Genomic DNA, 27,083 nt, shown 5'->3' with positions numbered 1-27,083 from the left:
GCGTCGGTGCATGACCTTCCCGACCTAAAACCTTGTTGTTCTTCTGTTAGTGTTATAATTTCATTCAACTTTGTTATCACTTTGATTGTTAAGTTTAGTGTTTTGTTTACTAAATTAATTCCTTTGTAATTCTCCGGGCCCGATTTGTCTCCCTTTTTGAAGAGAGCTATTAGGATGGTTGATCTCCATTCTTGAGGAATTCTGTTTTATTCTATAATGTTTTGGATTAGTTTAAATAGATGTTTGGTCGGATCTGGTCCTCCGTATTTTAGGAGTTCCAGTAGCGCACCCAGAATTTACTTCTGGGGGGGGGGGGGGGTTTGGTTGGTCACCGAAATTAATTTTTCTTATAATGCTACCTCCATTTTGAGTCCTTAAAATGTGTGAGTAACAGTGTCGAAATAGGGCCCCAAAACCCCCATGGGTGCGCCACTGAGGAGTTCGTTCGGTATTCTGTCCTCTCCTAGTAATTTTCTACTTTTTCATTTCCTTAATCCTTCTTTTACAACTTCCTCCTCAATATTTATTTCTTCATTTGTCGTCACCTCTGGTGTTGGTGGTTCATTATCGTTACCTTCAGCAAATAGGGATCGAAAGTAGTCTACCCATGTTTTCTTCTGAATATGTTTCGTTTTTGTTAGTTCGTTCATCTCTTTTCTTTGTCCTCTGATCATTCTCCATATTTCTTTTTATTTCTTATTTTTGTGTACCGTAGAAGTCGTGTTCCATCTGTTTTGAGAAGCTCTGCCATTGTTCCCTTTTTATTTGTCTACCTAAAGTATTCCTTTAATTTTTGATTCGTTTATAGTGGTTATATGCCTGTTGTGTTTGTTTTGTTCTGTATTGTAAAAGGGCTTTCTTCTTTTCTTCAAATTTTGTCTTCACTTCCTCTCTAAACTATGGTTTTTTTTATATGTTAGTGTTCGTTACTTTCCTCTCCTTAAGTGATTCTGCTGCTGCGTTGGTTATGTTATTTTTGAGTTTTTCCCAGCTTTTCCCGATGCTATCGTTTTCTAATATTTTATTCCTAGCGATCTTCTCTGATATTCTTGAGATTTTTTTTAATTAATTAGATGGCTTTGGTAAAGACCAATTAGCCAGACGATTTTTTTTCTCTAACTATACTAATTTAAAAAAATAAACAAGAAAAAATCTTTACAGAAATTTAAAGAAAACTCATCCTTCTTCACAATTACAATGCTTAAAGTATTAGTAGTGTAAAAGTTAAGTGTGAGCAGTTTATGTTTTTATTTCTTTTATTTTCTATTTTATTTTGTGTTATTTTTTTGTGTTATTTTTTTTTGTGTTATTTATTTTTTTTTTATATTCTTGAGACGTAAGTTAAAAATAATATAAGTCTACACCCCAAACATCTAGCTGATTGGACATAAATAATTTTCCGAGATGAGTCGACAATTTCTAAGAGCTAACAAATTGGCATTGCCTCAGCACAAGGACATTATTTAGGAAAATAGCCTCCAGAAGAGATTCTCCAATAAAGAGTGCTGGTTTCCATTTCCATTTAAAGATCCTGGGTAGAAGTACTTCCTGATACATTTTAACGATTAACTAACGTATAGACTACCGTTTGCGATAGTAATGGTGAATTATGTGATTTTTAAGTCGCACTGTAATCAGTGATCGTGATTTTTGAACGGTGATTTTAAACGTCGACCGTGATCATCGTTCTTTTATGTACAGTAACAGTTAGTCACAACAATCGCAAACTAAACAACACGATCTCTATCACTTTGTATTATATATATAATGACCATACACCACAGCGTGGGGTTAAACCGCGAATGCTTTCTAGATTCTATTTTTTGAGTGGATCAGTTTTTTTTGTTTATGTTATCTTCTTGACAATATCTCTCCATTTTTTTCTGTCTCTAGTTTTTCCTATCCATTCTCGGACTCCTGCCCTTTGGAGGTTTTCTTCAACTTCTTGCAGCCACTTTGATCTTGGTCTTCCCCTTCTCTTTCTTTCTCCTGGATTCCATTCTATCATTGCGTATGTCACTGCCTCATCTCCTGCTCGCCAAATGTGACCTAACCATCCTGCATTGCTTTATTTTAGTAATGATGTCTTCCTTAAATTCCTCCTTAATCTCTGCATTTGTTCTGCTCCTATATTCATTTTGCTCTGATCTGATTGGTCCTAGCATTATTCTCATAATCTTCCTCTCTGTTATTCTTAAGTCTTCTTCATCTTTTTTAACCATCGTCATTGCTTCTCCTGCATATAATAAAATTGGCCTAATTATGGTGTTCATCTTAGTTTTCTTAGTCAGTGTTTGGCTTTTAAGTAATCTTTTGTTTGCAAAATAAGCTTTATTCGCTGCAAATATTTTTTCTTTTATTTCGGATTTCCTTTCTCCAGATTTGATTATTGTAACTACTAGGTATTTGAAGTATTCTACTTCTTCAAACTCAGAACTTCCTATTTTGATTTTTTCTTTCATTGGTTTTTCCCTAATCTTAATATTTTTGTCTTTTCTTGATTTAATCTTAGCCCCATTACCTCCACTTTTTCTCTTATTTCTTCTAGCATTTCTTTCATTATTTTTCTGTTCTTTGCAATAATAGCAATATCGTCTGCATATGCAATTATTTGACCACCTCTTGTGCTGAGATTTCCTTTATTTATATTTCGTAGTACATATTCTAATGCTAGATTAAATAGCGTTGTTGATAAGGCTTCTCCTTGTTTCATCCCTTTATTTATACTGAATTCTTCTGTCTCTCCTCTTTGTGTCTTTATGCTTATTTATGTAGTTCTCATTGTCATTTCTATTAATTTTCTGAGTTTATGTGAAATTTTTAATTTTTTAAGTGCTATCATTAATCCGTTCCTTTTAATTGAATCAAATGCCTGTTTGAAGTCTATGAATAACATTTCCAATTCTAATTTATACTCGTTTGCTTTTTCCATTATTCGTTTTATTGTGTGTATTGCATCTATTGTAGATCTTGCTTCTGTGAATCCACATTGGTACTGTCCTACTGTCTTCTTTGTGATCTTTGATAACCTCTTTTTTATTATTGATGTCAATATTTTATATGCTGTATTTGGTAACGTTATTCCTCTATAATTTTGACAGATTTGTTGGTCTCCCTTTTTATGTACCGTTATGATCTGCCCTACCTCCCAGTCCCTTGGCATTTTCTCTTCTTTCCATATATTTTTCAATAGTGCCAGTATTTTTCCTCTTAGTTCCCTTCCCCCGTATTTTATTAGTTCCATATTAATTCCATCTTTACCAGGGGCTTTTCCATTTTTGCTTCTCTGTAATACTTCATCGAATTCCTCCAATGTTGGTTCTTTTGACATTTCGGTGTCTACCTCATCTACTTCATCTGCTTCTTCCTCGTGCACCGTTTCCTCCTCGTTATGCATTTCTTCTTCTATTGTTTCCTCCGTCACAAGGGCTCTTTGTAGTAATCTCTCCATACTTGCTTGTATTCTTGGTCCTCTATTATCACTATTGCCTCTCTATTTTTTATTCCGTTTGTTTTGCCCTTGTATTTTTTGTTTTGTTCTTTAATCTTTTTGTAAAAACTTTTCGTATTTCTGTTTGTTCTTTCCTGCTCTATTTCCTGCATTTTTTGTCTACCCATCTTCTTTTATTTTGCCTTATCACTTTCTTAGCATTCCTTCTTAATTTTTCATATTCTTCTCTTTCTTCCTTTTTATCTGTTCTTAGCCATTTATTTCTGGCTTGCACTTTTTTTCCTGTTATTTCTCTACATTCTTGGTTATACCATCCGTTTTTTGTTTTAGCCTGACTTTTACCTATCTGCATATTTGCACCTTCTTCTATTGATTTTTTGATCGTCTCCCATTCTGTGTTTATATCTTCTGCTGAATATAACATTGTAAAATCTTGTTTATCAATCTGTCCCTGTCCCTCCCAGCCTAATTCTTGCAGTGCTGCAATATCTATTTTATACTTTTTGACTTCTTTTCCTATTTCTAGCATTTTACCTGGAGCTAGCATAGTTCTTATGTTCCATGTGCTTATTTTCAACTCTTTAATTTTTTTGGTCTGTTTTCTTTGCCTTTTATTTTTGTTTTCTTGTCTATCTTTCTTTATTTCACTTTTGTTGTACCCGAGTTTATCTGCAGTCATTTCCTGTTGCTTTGCCTCGTCCGTCAACGAATAATGCATCCTCTCATCCCTTGCTAGTTTTTTTTAACCACCTCCATGATGGTCCTCCAGCTGGTTGGTGTTTCTATTCCATCTCCTTTCTAGACCATCCATTATCAGTTTGTTGGCTTTACTTTGGACACGTTTACCTTTCTTTATTTCATCTTTTGCTATTTTTCGTATTTCCTTCTGTATTTGTAATTTCTCTATCGTTAGATCATTGTTTATATATATTTTTTCTTTTTTAACTTCTTTAAGTTTACTTTTGTTTTCCATAATTTTTGTTTTTTCTTCTTTGTTTGGCAGTCTGACTAAACATGTTTTATCTCCTAGTTTAACTGCTTCTTCTATATTTACGGTAATATTTAGCTCTTTTGTCATAAGATTTCCTATTACTTCTTTTAGTGTTCTTCTATCTCCAGTTTCTATTGCCATTCCCTGTATTATCACATTATTGTCTTCTTTTATTCTATCCAGCCTTTCAAGGCGTCCTTTTGTATCATTCAGATCCTTTTTGATTTGTTCATTTTCTTTCCAAATTTCACTATTCTCTTGTTTTAGTTCGGCTAGTTTAGTTTTGAGTTCCCTCATTTCTTCTCTGTATTGTTTTCGTTCCGTTTTTACTTCTTTCATATCAGTTTTTAATTCTTGTAACTTTATTGTTAAATTTTTTATCATATTTAGTATTTGATCTATTTTGTTTTCATCTCTGTGACTTTTAACTGGGCTTCTTTGTACTTTTTTACTGGGACCAAATAACAGTTCCTCTTCTTCTATTTCTTCTTTTATTTCTTTTCTGATTGTCATCGGATGTATTATCATCTGAATCCATATTTCTACTGCTACTACTCGCGATAGAGCCAACCTCCCTACTCAACGCGTCGAAGGAAGATGGTTCTCTTAAGCAGTAGCTTGTAGTAATTTATTTTCACGTTTTCTTCCTGGATAAATTAATTTTTAATTAAAATAATTGTCAGTTACTTTGGAACGGTTTGATGTAGCAATGCCCAGCTCTAGCTTTTAAAACTAATATTAGCGTTAATTACCTGGGCCGGTTTTGTTTTTAGTTTTTTGTGTTGATAGTAAATAAAATTTCCTTCGCCTTCCTAAATTTATCGAGGTTATGCACTTACCTCTCTTCCAATGTCTTTGCTATAATTACCATTAACACTTTTATTCTTCTATTACACACTGCACGCAAAATCAGCAAAATTATCGACTCACAATAACCAAAAATTGAAATTATTATGGAGCAGAATTTACACACGTTTATTCCTTACACTTCTTCTTGTGGTGCCTATCCGTTACGGATGTTGGCTACTACCATGGCAATTCTAACTTTATTGACCGCAGCTCGAAATAGTCCTGAAGTGGTCAAGGAAAACCATTTTCGTAAGTTCTGGAGCCACGATATTCTTCTCCTTCCTGGTCCCCTCTTTTCGTAGACCTTTTCCTGTAATTCCTTACACCAGAGATGTGGAAAAATAAAAAACATATTGCTGACATTAAATCTGTTTAACTAATGCAACTAGATGGTTTGACTTTTGATAATAACAAATTTACGACACTAACAATAAAGTAATTCATTTAAATCACTAGAAAACTTTCTTGACAATGCTTTGTTTTTAAAAGAAACTACAAATTAATTCTAAAATTTCACTTCAATTTTTTTTGTAAGCTTTTAAGATTTTTTTTTATGAAAAAAACATATTTAATATGTTTAATGACTAGGAATTGGTGCCAATTTTTTTTATATAAAGGTTTATACATAACAGTGTCTTGACTAAGCTTTTTTACATCTATTTAGTCGGATAATAACTAAAATTTTTTTATTGGCTCTGGGTAAATACTACTAATATTTTGACGAGCTTCATAAAATAAAATCTAATCTTTTCAGTTATTTTATGCCTTAGGTAGGTGTTTACTGTTTATCATTTACCGAAATATGAAATTGCTTTTTAATTATAATTACCTAGAAGTGGATAAACGTAGTAGGTAAATAGTGGTATAAAAGCCAAAATCAATAATGGGTTGACGATTTGCATGTGATCTGGTAAAATTGTGTAAAATCCAATGTTTCCATCCATTCTCACTGCCATCAAGGTCCAACCTGATCCTTGCTGATCATAGAGAGCCCAGAAAATCGGCAGCGGAAGAAATAGAACCAAAACATGGAGTGTTACCTTAGTATCGTTTACTAGTTTTTCTCCGTATTTTTCTTCTGCATAATAAAGCCAATGTTCCTTTTTTTCGTTGGACTTCAGCTTATTCTTTATTGCACACTAAAAGAACAAACGTTTTTTTATAATATTTTAAATTATATCCAGAATTTATTTATTTTTATTTAAAAAATTCTGACCACTGGCAAGTGAGAAACATCGACACTATTTTGTATAGAAAATCTGTATTTTCACTGATCTAAATGTAAAGTACGAAATGCTTATCAGAGACGTTTCTTGAAATTCAATTTTAACTTTTTAAGAGCAGCCTAAAATATTGTTGAGATAATGGACGTATAAATAAAGATTTATTTTTATACGTAAATAAACAAAGTTTAATTTGGGATTTGGAAGTCCCAGAACAGACGTGTGTTCTAAGTGTTTGGAGCTGGACGGAAAAATTAAGTATGACCAAAATGCGCATGAAAAGACAAATTTAATTGTGGAAAAACGAGTCCATAAACTATGAGCAAACGCTTTTTATCAATTGTTAAAAGAGAAGAAGCCGTATTTGAAAACAATAACGTGACTGCCAGAAAAACCAAGTTCTCCCCATTCTCCTTAAACTTCCTGACCAGTCTGCCTATTACTCACGCCAATTATATATTTATAATTTTACCATTGTGGAAGGTAGTAGTAACGATCACTTTAGTAAAGAAAATACTTATGTTTTCTACTGGACAGAAAACCAACACAAAAAAAGTTCTAATGAGATAGCAAGCTGTGTTTATCACTTTTTAAAAAATGTTAATTTGCAGGGCATAAAAGTTTTGCGTCTTGCCTCTGACGGTTGCGGGGGGCAAAATAAAAACTCAATTATTTTAACACTGTTCATGAACTGGTTGACTACTTACAGAAGCTCCTGATACAATTGACAAGATAGAGTTAATATTTCCAGTAACGGGACATTCGTATCTTCCCCCTGACAGAGAGTTTGGGGTTATAGAAAAAAAAATTAACAAAGATGGAGACCATTATATCTCCAGACGAATATGTGAAAGTTTTTGAAGAAACTGCAACAACGTACGATATGTTTCAAATATATCTATATTAGATTTTAAAGATATGGCGAAGGCTGCTCTGAAAAACACCCAAAACTTTCATTTCCAAATAACAAAGTGTAAAAGATTTATTATTACGCGTTCTTCCAAATATGTATTGGTCTCCGGCGAAGAGTTTTATAAATCCGATATTAGCAAAGCTCGAAGTCTTTTAAAAAAGGTGTAAAATTATATTCATTTACATCAAAAAGACTAATAACTGGAGTTTTAGTTAATGCTGCTAAAATTGCAGATGTTAAAAAGCTGTTATAGAAACACTATGGAGTGGACTGGATTGTTAGAGGAGTCGAAAATACAAAATGACGAAAGTGTATGATTTTGATATTTAAGAAATTTTGATTTTTTTTAATTCAATAAATTTTTGTAGTACTAGTTTGCATTTATTTAATAATCCTATTAATAAATCTGAAAGTATCACGGCATGATAGTGGCATTTTGTTAGTTTCACATTTAGGCAAATCTGTTATTGTAATTTTCAAAAGGGGTCAAATCCTCTGACATCCAGTACCAAATTTTCAAAACTGGTCAAATCCAATTTATTAGTAGCATTTTCTGTGCATTAAAGTATTCAAATGATAAAATCGATGTTCTTTAATAAATTACACTCATATATTAGTAAGAAAATAATAATGTATCACGAAATGCCAGTCTATTGTGTTTGTCACATATACGTGTTTATCTCCATTGTTGTAAAAATGGAGTTGACCATTTTTGATCCCACAGTACAGCAATATAAATTGATCTATTAATTGTATGAGGTGCAAATAAAATATGTCATTTACCAATAAGAAAATCAAAATAATATCGGTTCACAACATTTTAATAGCTCACCGTACATTTTAATAAGTAATATGCGGTCCTTTGCAGTGAGTTATAGCTGTAACAACAGACGATTCACGAAAAATTAAAATTTGGCGAACAAGAATTATTTGAATCCTTAATTCTTTACTCTCTATCAGTGGCGTTTTATGAAGCCAACTAAAAGTATTGTCTACATCGAAAATTGAAATTGTTTGAGAAATTTATTAAAAAAGAAAATTGAAAATCGTCACTTGACAGATTTTTTTTCAGTTATCGTTGGGATGCGTTGAACAGGACAGCTGTGATAAGATGCATTATCCAAAACTATAACACAATTGCGCCACAAAAAACCAGTGTCGCTGCCAATATGGGCTACAATTAAACGCTAGTCCCCTAACCTGCCAATTTTGTAGACAAACCTTTAACCAAAGCTTGCCAAGCATTTGTTACTGTTGGCAAATTGTTCCAAATGTATGCCCTGCGTTAACTTAAGTCTCATCCAGGTAATAAATCTTTTTTTTTACTGCACGATATTCCCGAATCGTATAGATAATTAGTTCGTCATGATTTCCTCTATATCTGTTAAAATAGAATTCCGGCAACGTTTTCTATATGAAAACTTAAGATCATGTAATGTTTTATGTAATTACTCAAGGCTCATTTTAGGAAAATGAGCCTTTTTTCAGGCAAGTAAAGACAAGACGAGCCTTCGATGTCTTTTTGTGAGAGGTTTTGCATTTAATTGTCTATTTGACAGATTGACAACTGTTGCGAATATGTCTATCTATCCATATATTTAGAAAACTATTTAGTTGTGAGATAGCTAATATGTAAATAAATTTGACATATAAGTTTGACACTTATGAGACATTTTATCCAGAACGTGACTTTTATGTAACATTATGTGCGCGTCAGCCGATATTGCAGATCAAATGCTTACCGACATTGGACTTTGACCGTCTGCCTCAAGTGGCCCATATTCTACTTACACTCTAATTGTTTACGTTTTTTTATATATTCATATGCCGTGACATATTATGTGACATTTTATTGATTGTAAATAAATAGACTTAACATTTTATGTGACATTGTAATATACATTTTTTAAAAATATTTTTAGTAGTTAGATGTGGGTACACAGATGTGGGTATACTCTGGGTCGAGAGAGGTATAAATAAGAAGTTCTTAGACGGCTGAACCAAATACATCTGGTCAATACCGTAGAAAAACGCAAGCTGAAATTCTTCCGTCAAATTATGAGACACCCTGAAAGATACGAATTTTTGCATCTCATCATTCTGGCAAAGATGCAAGGTAAACGTGGTCGTAGTAGAAAAAGAACATTATGGCTAAAAAATCTAAGACAATGGTACGAAAAGTCGACTACATAATTATTTATAAGAGCTGTTATTTAGAGCTGCCGTCAATAAAGTCACGAACGATAACGAATATTGTAGCCATGTCTTGTATTATTATCGCTTGGTACATCCCCTTCATATTGTCCAAATTATTTAACTATCACGAGGTTTGTTCACTCTTTTATTCAAGTTCCCTATTAATTATCCAGTCAATTATTTTCTTTTCCATAAAATTTTTAATTGCAATAGCTACATACTCTTTGGTCGTTTCTGTTTCCTGGTCCTTTTATCCAGCATCTAATATTCGTTTTGTATACATTTGGTTGCTAATGTCGTACTACATGTAATCCATCGGAATTCCAAGGATGTCTCATGGGACTTTTACAGTATCACAGATGATTTTAATTTTTTCTGTATTTTAGTAGTGATTTGTGAAATTCTAATATTCTTTTTCTTCCACCCTATAGTAATTTTAATTTTACTAAGGCAAATATTTAAATATTTGTTTTGGAAAGACCAGATGGTAGAAGATCGACAGGAAGGCCTAGAAAAAGGTGGAAAGACGCAGTCAGGGAAGACCTGGAGAAGATGGAAGTAAGGCCATGGGAAATAATAGCACAGGATCGGAATCAATGGAAGGCAATAGTAAACGCGGCAAACACTCACGAAGAGTTGTAAAAGCCAATGATGATGATGATGATAAAATATTTAAATAGGCGAATGTGGTCAATATTCATAACTAATATAACACTAATAATCTAAATCTAAATCTAATATCTAAATCTAATATGTAAAAATATTACACTTACTACAATACATTTTGTAACTTGTACTATAACGTTGCCCTCTGGTTTTTTGATTCTATACGTTGGTCGTCCTACGGCGAAGATGACTAAAACGATAAAAAAACTCATAAGGAAAATGAAATTCCTGTAGTTGACTGTATACTATCAATCACAAAAGTTTATTTAAAATCCTTTATAAAAGGTATATAATTTAAAATCCCTTTCGGGCTTATATAAGACAGAAATATTCAAACATCACAACATAATTTTAAATAAAATGTAAGACATATTAAATGATTTACCATCTAAAGGGTTTTTACCCAGGTATTTAGTAGCTTAACTCATGTGCACCGAGTAACAAAACGATAAAAAAAAGATATATTATAAATATGTATTACAAAACGTAAATGCTTTTTAATGATATCTTGTACATATTTTTGTGTGGGAATGTTTTGTGTTAACAGGGTCCTATTATTTTGATATATAAATAAAATACAATGATAAAATACCTGTCAAAATTTTCATACAAAGAAACAAATCCCGTAGAAATACATGTTTCCCTAAATTTAATAAATATAGCTTTAACACATCAAATTAACAGAAGAAAATCATACAAGTTTTCTATTCCATCCCAGGAATAGTAATTTTTTGTACTTACAAATACTGCAAACTTTTTGTACTGCCAATTTTTTAACTCACGATTCAACTAGCGGTACTGTTCTCACTTTCATTCTCACAATTTCTCACAAATTAAAACATTTTCTTTCACCGTTCAAAAAAAAAAACTACCGGCAGTACATTTCTTCTCCTGGATTCGATGTTCTCTCACTTAAAATCAAACAGCAGATGCCGATCCTTTCGGCTTCCAAACATTTCCTCCAATCTGTCAATCTCTTCCATATTTCTTTTTAACCAACCAAACCGTTTTCTCTTTTCCATTCCAAACAAAAAACCAACTTCTCAAAAATTTACTTTCAAATTTCATAATTTTGTACAAAACGTACGAGACAAAAGAAACTTTCGATGACCCAGAAGAAAGACATATGGTACTTTTTAACTTTATTTTAAACTTCAACGTGCTTACAATTGATATAGGTCTGATTGCGACTTACATTACGACGGATCAGCAAATGCACTCACTAGATTAAAATATTAAGGCTTTGTGTTTACATCCGTCGCTTTTAAATATGCGGCTTAAAAGACCGGTTACAATAAATAATAACTTAAATAATAAATTATAACATTTCTCAATTTTTTGTTTATTAATTATTTTACCAATGTAACATTCGGCATTGACCAATTTAATTTAATTTAATAAAGATAGAAATTACCAAATTAGAGTTCAGTTAAATAATAAATTGAAGCAATAAAACTTACCTACAGCAATTACCATTAGAATTCCAGGAACTGCGAAAGCCAAAGGAAAACAGCTATTATTACCGAAGCAATGTACATCATTTCTTAAAATGGGAGTAACAAGCATTGAGAGCAAACCTCCAGCATTGACAGAGAAGTAAAACAATGAAAAAAACCTCTCTAGTTCCTTCGCCTGTTGAGGTAGGTGAAATTGGTCTCCTCCAAACGCTGCGACGCATGGTTTAATACCACCTGTGCCTATGCCTATGATCATTAGGCCCAACAGTGAGAAGCCCTAAAATTTGGTTATATTTTTAAAGTTATAATAAAGATGATAGAGAATATATATATATATATATATATATATATATATATATATATATATATATATATATATATATATATATATATATATATATATATAATATATTAATTATTTTTCTAATTGTTCTAATACCAATTGTTCAAGAGGAAAGCAAAATTATTATTTCTACATGTACATAAAATTAAAAAAATGAACTATAGGGTTTAAATTTTGTGTGCAATAAGTAATGTGGACTTATTTTAGACTTAAGCTGAATTGAGGAAATTAAAACACTACAAATAGCGATTAACCGTTGCTTTTATGCATTTATGCACATTCTATTGTTGGGTGTGTATCAAAAACAAGAAAAATATAAATTTAATGGATTTCGAAAGAACTGAAAATTCTGTTTGTTTGTTTGAAATACTAAAAGATCAGTGAATGAAAATCAGTTAGTTAGAATTTGTCTATTTGACAAATGTTTTGAAGCAGAAGAAAGAAAAATCGTTTGCTGTCCGTAAGAGGAAGAATATCTAATCCTGAGAACGGAATGGAAAAGTAATTTGTTCGAAAGTGTTTAAGAAGTGGAAGCAGTGGCTATTCCATGAATGGTCTTTGGGATAAGTGCAGAAATAAATATTTGCGCAGAATTTGTAAGTACAAATATATTATTACTTGTATCGGGAGAAGTTAAGCCTAGGAAAATTTAATGTCCAAAAGGAGATAGGAAAATTATTAGGATGTGTGATCTAGATTAAGAAACAGAAACAGAACGGAACAGAACGGAACGGAACAGAAATTAATTTAATTTATAGGGGTTTTTCATAATTTCTGTAAAGTAGTAAATTTATGTTATTTAGTAAAGCGCAATTAATTTGGACTGAGCAGCTTCAGAATTGGCCCAAAGCTACTTCAAGAAATATGGCAAAAGCAGGATTCAGGCCACAAAGGACCGCTCGACTATTAAATAACATGCTGGGCAGTAGAAACTTTCGTGTGACCACGGGAAATCTCTAAGCAAATAGAGAACACTAAACAGTGGCCACTCCCAGGGCTCCTTACTTGCATCTCTGCTATTTAGTGTGTAAATAGCTGATATTTCTTAAACTAGATTTAAAAAAATGGATATGTAGAAGACAGTGGATAATGGACCATCAAAAAGTCGGTTCAATAGTTTAAACAATGGAGACTCAAACTTAATAACAATAAAACCGAGGTTAGCTATTTTCACTTAACCAACAAAATGACTCACAAACAACTTAAGGTCTATATTGACAACCAACTGCTCACATACAATTATAATCACAAATACCTGTACGCAAATATGGATAAAACATTCGTGTCTAAAAAACGCTTCGAGAACACCACAGCAATATATAGCGTATACTCCACGGCTGAATACTCTGTTCCTATATGGCTAAATAGTGCTCACACAAAAATTATAGCCAACCTAATATTATTATGCGTCTAATATCTGGAACGATCAAGTCTACTTCAACAAAGTAACTGCCACTGCTTGACCATATACCATCTGATATACTTTGGTTTTCAGCTCTTGAAGTTTTATACTCCATTGCTGAATACTGTGCTCCTATATGCGTCCATGCTTCTAATGTTTGAAACGATCAAGTCTACACCAAAATAGCTGTCATTGCTGAGCCACATACCTTCTGATCTCCATCGAATACATGCTTTGCTTAGAGAGTTTCAAAAAGTACATAAAAATTCAAACTTACCAATATACAGAGACATAGTTGACTCCAACTCACATCACTTGCACTCCAAAAACTCCAACTAGAGATGCAATAAATTTGAGTTCCAGCAATATTCGAATGATCTCTCAGTAGAAGAAAATGCAAAGCTATAGACCAGACCCAATCATGAGAAACATACAATGGATCACAGAAACACCACCCATTTTTGACGTCCCCTAAAACTCATGGTCAGGTCTCAACAGAATACGAACTGGACACGAAGTTCACGCATACACCCTTCACAAATGGAAGTAGAATATATGCTACAGGCGACTGTGACGCCGAGAGACAGAGCATCTAGCATATTCTACTGCAGAATGCCCTATAAGGAATTATAATGGGGACCTACTGAATTTCGCCTACGCGACACCAACGTCGATTAAATACTTAAATTATTTAGATGTTAAATTGGAATATGTTGTATATTAAATCGCCATACACTAAATAAATAAAACAAACTAAAAAATATGAGGGCATATAAAAGTGTTCCTTTTTGAACATTTTTTTTTCCAAAAATACTTTTTATATATATATATATATATATATATATATATATATATATATATATATATATATATATATATATATACACTTCTCCAAGAAATTAACGCACCACTTTGAAATATTAAAATATTTTATTAGCGTTAATAAAAATTTTCATTTTAATGTTATATTTTGCAAGCCCCTTGTATATGCTATTCATACACTCTATATTTATTGACTGTGTTTTATCGCTATAGTTTTTTTTGCAACAAAACAAAAAGAAGCACAAAATGTACTAATTCTAGAAATATACTAATTTGCAAGTGTTCACGAATTTTATTCGGCTACTGCTTAATTATTGATTATTGTTAAAATTGTGTTTATTATGGAGCGTCAATCACGTAATTTAACCCGAGATGAATGTGCCCAAGCAGTGATACTGTCGGAAGAAGATTGAAGTTACCGAAGAATTGGTCGTCGGTTTAATGTGTCCCACACATCCGTCTCACGGGTGTTAGAAAGATTTCTCGAAACAGGGTATCATACTCGCAGACCAGGGCAAGGACAAAACCGGGTAACTACCCCTGTTCAAGATCGATTTTTAAGAACTTTTGCTCTTCGACAACGTTTTGTAACACATCGAAGTCTACAAATTCAGCTTCGAGACGTGCATTCTATACAAATTAGTACTTAAACTGTTTGACAGCGACTTAGGGAATACAACTTAACACCTAGGATTGCCACCCGAGGTCTTCTATTAACTGCAGAGCATCGAAGGGGGAGACTACATTTTGCCAGAGAACACGTTAATTGTTTAGAGGCTGACTGGGAACGAGTGTTATTTACTGATGAATCCCGATTTTGTTTGTACAATAACGACAGACGTGTTCGTGTGTTGCGACGACCCAACGAACGATATGATCAGTGTAATATCTCACACACCACATTTTTTGGTGGAGAATCCGTTATGGTGTGGGGTGGTATTTCTTTGACCGCACGTACGGACCTAGTTGTGATAAAAAATGGAACTGTTACAGCTGAAAGGTACATATTGGAGATCCTGGAGCAACATGTAGTACCATTAGCTCCTTATATCGGTGAAAATTTCTTACTAATGCAAGATAATGCCAGACCTCACGCTGCACAGATCGTCAGAAATTATCTAGAAGAGGTAGAACTTAACACTATGAAATGGCCAGCACATAGTCCGGATTTAAATCCGATTGAAAATCTCTGGAATATCCTTGGTAGGCGATTAAGAGCGACACCGATCCAACCAAACAACTTACAGGAAGTGGGAGAGACGCTGATCCAGATTTGGAGAGAACTAGACCAAAATGAAACACGGCAATTAATTTTAAGTATGGGCCAACGATGTGAGGCTGTTATACGTAGTAGAGGTGGAAACACTCGTTATTAAGACTTTTTTCATATTTTAGTTTACTTTTCTTATCATTAGTTTTTTAGAATTTTCCGTTTTATTTTTTTTTCTCCTGTACTTCAACATTTTCTGATGATTAGACAAATTGTTATAATTACTAATAAAATGTAGAATAAATCTGGTGGAGTTGTATTTTTTTATCTTTGCCTGTTTACAAATAAAATTGATTTATTAAAGTGGTGCGTTAATTTCTTGGAGAAGTGTATATATATATATATATATATATATATATATATATATATCTAGAACTAGGCAAACAAAAGTGAGTTAAGAAGATCTGAGTTTTCTGATGTGTTGGTAACTAATACTCTGGATGTTAAGAAGTAATACAGTGGAGTATGTGTTTTAGGTGTTCTAACCTTTGGCTAGGGCTCAGTATTAAAATCTTTACCCTATATATCATATAATAAATCACATAGTGCATACTTATGTTAGAAGCTTTGCACATGTGTTGAAACAATAGATTTACACGAAATTATAAATGCAATTAAAACTTTAAATTAAGAATATACCAACAAAGGGATACAGAAGAAATAAAAATAAATTATTACTTTTTTAAACTACGTTAAAATAATATTTTGCAAAAATTTAGTAGAATTTATAGAAATATAAAACAAATACTTACAGCTTTAGGTAACCCTATAGGATCAGTAGCTGATAGTGCAAGTAAAATGCATCCACCAGCATATAACATCGAAACATAAAGGATTGTATTAAATTTTCCTAAAAAACTGTCTGAAATGATGGCACCAACTATTGGGAAAAAATATGCAGACATCGAGAACGTGTGGTACGTTACTAACGATTGGGATTCAGTAAACATGAGTATATTATTGAGATATAGGATGAGGACGGCTGGAAAAGAAAAATATATTACAAATGTAAAATTTTAAAAATTTTCAATAACATTCAAATAAATTTAGATTAGATAATATTTTTTTGACTGTGGTCATGAAACATTAATCCACTTAATATTTTGAGTAAGATTATTAATGCTTTCTCAGACACTTATACTTTAGTCTTCTCCAGAATATTCCAATATTCAAATTTCTCACTGGCCTTGTTCTAGGATTTGTGTAGACGTAACTTTTATTCTTATTTTAGCCTATCTTTTTTTATTATGAACATTACATTCCTGCCATCTGCTGTTTCTATATATTTCTCATAAATCTTATTTTTCCACTCGTATATAATAAAAATTAAATAAAGGGCTATAATTTGAGTTTTAAAAATCTTTTAAAAGAACCACCTTAAGAATTGCCGTCTCAAAATATTCGAACAGAATAATCATAATCCAATTGTTTATTTACATTGGCAACTGCCACTAAGCGAAACCAAGTAGCCTACTGGGAAAATTTTACCGGCGGAAGCGGCACGCGCGTATGGTCTCGAGAGTTTAAGAAAAGGTGATTTTGCCGGCGTAGCCCAGTCTGGTTATACAAAAATCATCGATTTCACGGCAAAATGTTTCGCAGATATCTGAAGCTTTTAAGACATAGGTGGGGGTCACTAGATGACGAATAGATAAAAAGATACTCCTATTTTTACCTTGCGTTTTTTTTAAACAATAATTTATGGTCAGAATTTGGTTTTTATCTATAAGTTTTTTCCCTTGTAATTTAAATAAACAATATTTAAACCATTTTTTTATATCAAGAATATCTTTATTTTCCCGTTTTTTCAATTAAAATTGATAAATAATTTACGGAGATTTTTGCAAAAAAGCAGTTTTTTTTGCACTAATTTATAAATTTAATTAATTTTTTTATTAACAAAACAAAATGTTATTAATAAATTTCATCATTGAGGAACTACCGTCCTTTAAATTTGTGCGAAATTTCCCCCGATAGGTCAAATAGTTTAAAAGTTATTCAATTAGTTTATCCCTGGGACTAATTATTTAAACCATTGAACTTGCCCTATGAATGACGCTAGACACATTTAACAAATTTCATAGGATTCTTTAAGATTTATACTATCTCAGAAGTTAAATGAATATTGAGTTTTCATTGAAATTATTTACAAAATAAACGTTTGAAAAAGGGGTATGTTTTTTACTTATAAACAATTGTAATAACTTCTATATTTTTCAAGCTACAGACTTGTACGTACAACCATTCGATAGCTGGTAAAAAAACTCACATTTAACAAAAAAAATAAACCTTCTATGAATAATAGGAACGAAGTTAGCGACAATTTTTTTGTTAGTTATATATCCAGTGTTTATAAACATTAAGAAGTAAAATTTGCACAAATTTTGAATGAAAATCTAAACTTTATATTAAATTTTATATTAAATTTTATAGCTATAAAATTCATCCAATTTTTCTAAACTTAAAACCTTTCGAAACGAAGTTACTTTCGAAAGATCGACATAGGAAAGTGGAGGGGAAACTGTTTTAGCTCCTCGCTGCAAAATTTAATATTATGGTTACGGATTTATCATTCAAAAGCTTCAACAGTTCTGTAGGAATTTCCTCAGGTTCATTTGCTTTTCCATTTTTAGCGTTTCTTATTGCGTATTTACTTCTTCTTTCAATATGTATGGCCCAGTTGCATTGATTATCTGAGTTAAGTTGTTTCTACCATCTTCAAATAATTCATTCAGGTATTCTGTCCATCTTTTTATTTTATTCTCTAGATCTACAATAAGATTTCCATCTTTGTCTTTAAGTTTACCTATTTGGCATTTCTTTATGCTTCCTGTTATCTCTTTTAATTTTTTGTGCATATTGAACGCATCGTACTTTTTCTCATAGGTTTCCATTTCTTCACATTGTTCTTTAATCCACTCCTCTTTGGCCTCTTTTATTCTCTTTTTTATGTGTTTATTTATTTCTTTGTATTTGTCTGGGTAATTCTTCATCTTTCTTCTTTGTTCCATTAAGTCTAGTATATCTTGTGTCATCCACCCCTTATTATTTGTTGTTGTTTATGTAAGATGTTTCTTTCCTGCTGTTTGTATAGCTGTATTTATGTACTTTAATTTTTGGTTAACGTTGTTTGTATCATTAATTTGTTGCTGCACTGAACGGAGGTTTTCATTTATTTCTTCTCCTGTTTCTTGTCGTATATTTTTGTTGCTAAGTTTATTTAAATCTAGTGCCTTTCTGTGTGGTCTTCTAATCTTTTTTGGTCTCGCCTCTATCACAGTAACTACCGGGTTATGATCTGAGCCTATATTAGCTCCTGGGTACGTCTTAGTACATTTAACAGCATTATGATACCTCCTTGCTATCATAATGTAGTCTATTTGATTTCTCAGTATTTTTTCTTTGGTATGTTGTGGAGATGTCCATGTATATAACCGTCGAGGAGGTAATTTGAAAAAGGTATTTGTTATTACGAAGTCTTTACTTTGACAAAATTGAATCAATCGATCTCCTCTGTTATTTCTGTTTCCAAGCCCATATTTTCCTACTTGTTCTCCTACCTTACCTTGAGCCACCTTGGCATTAAGATCGCCCATTAATATGTTAATGTATGGAAAGACTGACTTAATAAGTGAAGACAAACAACCTGCAACAAAAAGGTTCAGACCTGACAGTGAAGTCGAATAAATAAACCAAATTTTAACTTTTAAACCAATGTATGTAAAGAAAATAAAAAAAGTAAAGTTCAATAAACATTGCAAAATTTAATAAGGCAAGTGATGAAAAAATCGACTTATTCTATCAAAGCAGTAAGGCAGATTAGATTAATATTGTATATCATATTTGTAAGAAAAATAGAATAAAAATCAATATTGTTAATTATAAAAATACAAACAATTATAATTAATATAAGGAATATAATAATATCATGTGTAAAAAATTACCTGAAATTTAATTTATAAAATATATAAGTATTATTACATCATTGATATAAAATGAAAAAACATATGTTGATTTTTCGGGATTTTCCGAAATTTATGGGGAGTGAAAATTATGTCATCATTGTTAATACTGCGACAGACTATTCGAGCATTAAAAAAAAATAAGTATTTAGGGTGAATTTCAAATGGACTCAATTTTTCCGAGTTTTCCCATATTTTCCGGCCAGTGAAAACTATGTAGTTATTCATATTTCGACGAGCTACCCCAGAATAAATAAAAAGAGGCTTGCAGCTGCAAAGAAAGCCAAGATAATGTAAATTTTTCCTACGTGTTGCAATTTGAAGTTCCGATGCCGAAAAAAAAAAACGGAGCTGAAACAGATATCCTCTCCACTTTCCTATGTCGATCTTTCGAAAGTACCGTCGTTTCGAAAAATTAGATAAATTTTATAGCTATAAGTTTCAATATAAAGTTTAGATTTTCATTCAAAATTTGTGCAAATTTTACTTCTTAATGTTTATAAACAATGGAGATATGATTTTTTTCAAAAAAGGCACTAACTTCGTTCCTATTGGTCATAGAAGGTTTTTTATTTTTTAATGTGAGCTATTTTACCAGTTATCCAATGGTTGTACGTACAAGTCTGTAGCTTGAAAAATATAGAAGTTATTACAATTGTTTATAAGCAAAAAACATACCCCTTTTTCAAACGTTTATTTTGTAAATAATTTCGATGAAAACTCAATATGCATTTAACTTCTCAGATAGTCTAAGTCTTAAAGAATCCTATGAAATTTGCTGAATGTGTCTAGCATCATGCATAGGGCAAGCTCAATAGTTTAAATAATTAGCCTCAGGGATAAACAAATTAAATAACTTATAAAGTATTTGACTGATCGGGGGGAAATTTCGCACAAATTTAAAAGATGGTAATTCCTTGATGTTTAAATGTATTAGTACCATTTTATTTTGTTAATAAATAAATTAATAATATTTATAAATTAGTGCAAAAAAACTGCTTTTTTGCAAATATCTCTGTAAATTATTTATCAATTTTAATTAAAAAAACGGGAGAATAAAGATATTCTTGACATAAAAAAATGACATAAATATTGTTTATTTAAAATATAAGGGAAAAAATTTATAGACCAAAAATCAAATTGTGACCATAAATTATTGCTTAAAAAAAACGCAAGGTAAAACTAGGAGTATCTTTTCATCTATTCATCATCTAGTATCCCCTACCTATGTCTTAAAAGCTTCAGATATCTGCGAAACATTTTTCCACCTTTTTTTTTAACCAGACTGGTCTAGCGAGCTAAGGTAGGTAGCGTGGGATGCTCGAGGTAGCATCTCGACGAGATACGTTAATTCATCACACCTCCACCAGAAATAGAAACGGAATTAGAAGTTTTTGTGCTTTGATTTTTAAGAAATCTATTGGTTTCCTTAATTTCTGGTTTATCTCTTGTTTCAAGATGATAAAAATTTAAGAGAAAAATGTTAACCTAATTAATATTTAGAATGTAATATGTCAGTAAATTTATTGAATACAAAAAAAGATAAACTAACTTACCACAAATATTTGGCTAATTGGTTAAGTCAAGTCCGTTATACAATAAAAAAAAAGATGATAAAACATGTCCAGCTGCTGTTTTTTAGTTTATTTTCGTATTTCTGCTAAAGAAAAGTATCAAGAGTTGAAATTTTCTTAATATACTCTTCGAAATATACAGTGGCCAGTGAAAAAAATATCAGTGTAACAGGGATATTTTTTATTTTTTATTGTTTTTTAAATTTCTACATATATAATCAATCAATGTATGTAATCAATGTAATGATAATATTGAATATGGCCTTATGTACTATGCAATTTAGCATCTGTCTGTTTTGTTATCATATTGAGGTTTTTGTTCCATATCCGGCAATAAACATAGCTAGTAGGTAACGAATTTGTATTATTTTTTGTCTAATAAAGTTCACTTCACTTGGACAATAATAAATATATAATTCTAATAATTTTTAATAACGGCCACGTAAGGTAAGTATAATTGTTTCTTTGAAATTTGGACATGTATTGGTTTAGGAAAAGATTAAACCTATTTGTTCTACTTTTTTTTATTGGATAGGACGTCCAGTCCTATCCAATTCTTGATGTTACGCAACTGGGTTATTTGTCGTCTGCCAAGACCATGCTTTTTTCTTTTTTCCTTCCATTATTAGTTGAAGGAGTTTATCTCTCTCTCGTGTTCAATATATGTTTAAGTTAAGATGTTGTTTTCCATTTTTTAATTATTTCTATGATTAGTTCCAAGTTCACGATCTCTATTTATACGTCCTTAAACTTCTTCATTTCTTACATTGTCAGTCCATGTTAGCTAATTACCAGCGCCATTGTCCAGGCTTTTATGCCATGTAATAATATGTTTATGTTTGGAGTATTTTTTTTTGTAATTACTATTGTTTTTCAGCAGAAAAAACCAAATGTATGACAACATCTAAATACCCACTACGATGTCAAATCGAAATCGATGGGAAAATAATAAAGCAGGAAGCAAGGTTTAGATATCTGGGAATATATATATAACTAGTTACGGAGATGTTGAAGAAGAAGTACGACAACAAAGCTTAAAAGCAGGTAAAGCAGCGAGATTTCGTAATTTGTTGTAAAACTGATGTTCTACGAAGAATGGGAAAAGAAAGAGAAGTGATGTTTACGATTAAAAGGAGAAAGTTAGAATATCTCGGACACATAATGAGAAACGGCACTAAATACAAATTACTGAAAATAATCCTTTAAGGTAAAGTATTCGGAAAGCGAGGATTGGGAGAAGAATATCATGGTTAAAAAACCTGAGGAAATGGTTCTCCACAACAAAAACTAACCTATTTAAAGCATCAGTTAATAACATAATTATAGCCAGAATGATCGCCAATATTCGAAACGAATAGACACCAAAAGAAGAAGAAGTGTTCCGTATCTCCGTTTCAATAAATGCATTTTGGTTTCAATAGAGTGTATGTTTATATCACTGGGATCGATGTTCTCTTTTGTAAACATTCTATTTTTGCGTGAGCACAATGAAACTATACAAGTCCTCTCGCGGCCAAATGTGTGATTATTGTATATGTATAGCCGGTTAAATGGATATTCTATTATCGCTTATAAGTGTGTGATATCAAACCTGTGAGGATTATTTTCCTCCAGCTTTGTGCCATAGCTGCTACCCTATGCCATATCCTCAGTTGGTTCATGCGTGTTTATTTGGTAAGTCCTTATTCACATCTATCTTACATATTTGTAGGACATTTCCCTACCAGCCCGTGGGACGCGCCGTGTCAGGGTTAAGGACACCCTCATCCGTCCGTCATCCGAGAAGTACAGAACAGCCTCTTACTTCATAACTCCTCCTACACGCAAGACGGCCACAAACACACAAAACCAAATAAGGCCGTCACTCGGTCACTCCTTAAGTAGGGAGAGGGTGCTAAATATCCCCCGGTCTTCCAATGATGTCATTAAAATAAACTAAAAAAAAAGAGAATTGGCACTTGGAATGTCCGAAATATGCACCAAGCTGTACATACGCAATATAAAAAGAGAGATAAAATCTACCTTCATCTGAAAGAGCTTCACGTTTTTCTTTTATATATGCACGATATTCCTGCCCGGAAACCATTTTGTTTCTCTATATCTCATACTCCGATACACTCCTAGTCTTTATTATTTTGCCGTACAATCTCCCTACTTAAACTGGGATGCCGTCTTTCTGTTACGTTATTTGGTTATACCGAACTTATTAGCCATTGGGATACGCTGTATCAGTAATAAGAACTTCTTCGCCCCTTCTGTTCTGCGGGGAGTACTATTCAGTAAACATCACCCCCTACATAGTCTCAGATTGAGACGGTCTTTTATGGTTTTGTCACATTTAGCTTTTAGTTGAAAAATAATTCTGGTAGATTATTAAAACGTTGGATTGAATTAAGGTTATACATACACTGCGCGTCACGAAAAAGAGGCCACCTAGAATTTTGTAAGAATTTTTCAATAACTTTAAGTTTATACAATTTCTTTCTTTTAGGCACCGACAAACGGTGTTGACAGGTCAATTAAGGGTAATAATTTTGCTGAATTGATATCAGTTTTACGACTTCGGATAATGCACGTGTTGTTTGTACCTTATTTTTCTTGGAATATGGCTATTCTGTTCTTCAAAAACCTTTCAGTAGTGTACAGTTGTTTGAAGAGTAAACTTGTGCAATTTTTAAATTTAAAACTATGGCTAAGATATTTGTTAGATCTGTTAAAATTGTTACTTTGATAAATAATGGAACGAGTCAAAGAGAAACTGCCCGACAGCTTGGAGTCAGTCGTTGTATGGTACAAAAAATTTACCAACGATTCGTAGAGACTGGATCTCACGACCAACGACCAGGATCAGGCCCGAGAAGAATCACGACGGCCAGATAAGCCCGTTCTTGACAACGCACTTCTTTGCAAAATCGGTTCTTTACGACTAGATCAATCCAAAACCGTTTTCAAAATGCTCACGGGTGGACTTTAAGTACTTCTACCGTGAGAAGAAGGTTAAGGGAATTTGGCCTACGGGCTCGCTGCCCAGCAACAGGACTTTTGTTAACAACAGCACATCGACAACGCCGACTACAGTTTGCTAGAGACCACGAGCATTGGACGATAGAAGATTAGAAAAAATGTTTTATTTAGTGATGAGTCCAAGATGGTTCTTTATGGCTCAGATGGTCGCATCAAAACATACAAAAGACGTGAGGAACGATATGCTGCTTGTGTTCGACGATTACGTGTTACTTTTGGAGGAGGTTCGGTAATGTTTTGGCAGGCATTTCATTCGAGGGCCGTACTGATCTCGTATTTATTGATAGAGGAGCGTTGAATGCACACCGATACATTACCGAAATTCTAGATAAGCATGTAATGCCTTTTGCTGGGTTTGTCAACGAAAACTTTATTTTTATGCAAGACAACGCGCGGCCACATGTAGCCAGGATGGTAACGCAATATTTGGAAACTGTCGGTGTGCCAAAAATGAATTGGCCGGCTCAAAGTCCAGATTTCAACCCGATTAAACATGTTTGGGACCAATTCAAACGAAGGGTAAGAAACAGAATACCTGCTCCAATAAATCGCGAAAAGCTTCGGTTGGCGCTCATGGAAGAATGGGAAGCTTTTCCTTAAAATGACATCTAGAATTTGATCAATTCAATGCCAAATTGAATGAGGAGAGTAATTCACAATAGAGGTGGTAATAAACAGTATTATTAATCACGACTTAATTGTAATTTTATAAAGAAAACAGAAAAAATGTATAATGTTAATTTTTTTTATTCTTCAATAAAATCATTATTTTGGAAGTTATTTTTTGACATTTTTTTTTTATAAAATGATTGCATACTGCTTTAGAACATATTTTTAAACATTACACAAACATCTAATGACAATGACTTTGTGGTATGAATCGTAAAAATTAAAAAATAGCAAAAATTTTAGGTGGCCTTTTTTTCGTGACGCGCAGTGTATATTGTAGCCTATCTAAATATATATACTAATACAATATAGCTATATATTGTAGTTTTAAAATATACTTACCTCGCATGCCATAGTAGCAGAATCGTTCGCAAAATTCATTGCTGATTATAAAGAATACTGATTTAGGGTAAGGAATTTTCTACAACAAAAAAAAAATAAGAGTTATGTTTTTTTATTATGCAGTATCTCTTATACCCGATACACGTCATTATCTACGTCATAGATCAAGTTGATACTGTTGCCAAATAACAAAAAAAAAAATACGAAGTCGATTATATAACAAAATAAATTAATATTTAATGTAAATAAATAAAAAATTAGAAATAGAAAACAAGAATTAAGTAATAATGTAACGTTAAAAACAATTTGAGCCGTTTGTGTAGTATAAAGAGGTAAACCATATTTATTTTAAAAAAATATATCTTTAGTAAATAATAAAAATGATGCAGATGCATAATAAATGTAAACATTTGTAAATAAAATTCCTAAGACTAAAAATGTTATTACAGATACCATAAGCAAGAACCTAAAGGTGGGTACACATATGCGAGCCGAACTGTTTGCGAACTGCTCGTAAGCTGTTCGCGAAGAGTTCGTTGAAAATATGTTTATGTTCAGGCTATCCAATACCCTAAGTATCTAATAACAAACCGAGAATTAATTTACTTCGTTATTCTAAACATTTCGGTATTTTGTTTACATTATCTGTTATTAATTTCTCTCGTTACTTTTGAATAAGCCGCGCTCGTTCAGCAATTTTGTTCAACCGAATGATCTCATCGCACACTTAGCAGAAACAATTTATAGACACAATTTATAGTTCTGCGGGGAACACAACATTCTTTGTGTTCGTCCCAAAAACCGACAGGCTGTGGTTCCTGACGAGCAACGAACGAACAGCTCGCAAGCGGTTCGTCCCATCGTACAAATTAACGAATATAGCGTTCACAAACGGTTCGCGAACAGTTCTGCTCGCATATGTGTACCCGCCTTAATAATACAATCACAATAGAAAAAAACAAGAAAAGGATACCTAAAAAAAGTTATGGCACAATGATCAAAAGAGATGAATTTAGAAACACGTTACAGAAGGAAGAAATCATATTGGAGGAGTAGGTGTAGAAAAATATTTTTTAAAAATGAAATACTAATAAAAATAAAACACACAAATAGTTATTATTTAATATACTAAAAAAGTCAGTACAAATGAAAGCGAATCTTAACAATTTTACACGTACAACCTTTGCTCAGAAAAGCGGCAAAATTAATGGCAAATTCTTCAATAGACTTTGTCTCACAGAGTTTAAATGTTTAATGTTATAAAACAGATATACTGACCTCTGATGTTTTTTTACAAATCAACTAATTTTGAAGTCACTGGACTGTACTGAATTTGTATGTTTAATGCTTTTTATAAGCTTCGAATATATTGTCAAAATTATAATCGTCACTGAAATTGATCAAAGTGACAGAAAACATGACAGAAACTTTCGTGATGCGTAGTTTATATCTAAAGGGGGATTTGATATAATATTAAAATCTGCAAGATCATGTTGATTACAGTACACTATATGGATGTTTTTAAAAGCTCCTTAACAATCTGATTTCAATGAACTATATTATGTGACATTTTAAAATTATTTGTAATTTTGGTCAAGACAATACAATAAATGCTCAAACTGTTCTTTATCTTGTTGTTGGCAATACCAAAGTCTTTCAACTGATCAAAATTCCTACAGAACAATTTCTCTCACGTGTATAATGTGCAAACTTATGGAGAAAATGATCAATTAAAAACTCCTGTGGTACCTAGAAAAATATAAAATAATAAATTTGGCACAATCAGGTTTTAGATCACATTGAAGTACAACAGACAATTAAGCAGTCCTTCAAACATCAATCATTGATGGCTTTCAGTGCAAACAAGACCTACTTACTTCTTACGTTTCGTTTTATATTGAAAAAGCATTCGATACTCTGTAAAGGCCT

General features: G+C 32.2%; 1 protein-coding gene across 1 annotated transcript in view; it reads right to left on the bottom strand.

The window, feature by feature from the left end:
• Positions 1-26,580, bottom strand: part of LOC140447559 (peptide transporter family 1-like) — a 58,176-nt gene extending 31,596 nt beyond the window's left edge. Inside the window, exons 1-6 of the mRNA XM_072540273.1 lie at positions 26,433-26,580; positions 25,155-25,233; positions 16,336-16,565; positions 11,750-12,023; positions 10,397-10,479; positions 6,121-6,430 (exon numbers count right to left, since the gene is read on the bottom strand). Of these exons, the coding sequence (XP_072396374.1) occupies positions 6,121-6,430; positions 10,397-10,479; positions 11,750-12,023; positions 16,336-16,565; positions 25,155-25,161 (904 nt within the window). The 5' untranslated portion in view covers positions 25,162-25,233; positions 26,433-26,580. The remainder of the gene's footprint in view (positions 1-6,120; positions 6,431-10,396; positions 10,480-11,749; positions 12,024-16,335; positions 16,566-25,154; positions 25,234-26,432) is intronic.
• Between the last annotated feature and the right edge of the window lie 503 nt (positions 26,581-27,083).

The sequence above is a fragment of the Diabrotica undecimpunctata genome, chromosome 8 (genome assembly GCF_040954645.1).
Source record: "Diabrotica undecimpunctata isolate CICGRU chromosome 8, icDiaUnde3, whole genome shotgun sequence".
Taxonomy (NCBI): domain Eukaryota; kingdom Metazoa; phylum Arthropoda; class Insecta; order Coleoptera; family Chrysomelidae; genus Diabrotica; species Diabrotica undecimpunctata.
This window is presented reverse-complemented; position numbering and strand designations above follow the sequence as displayed.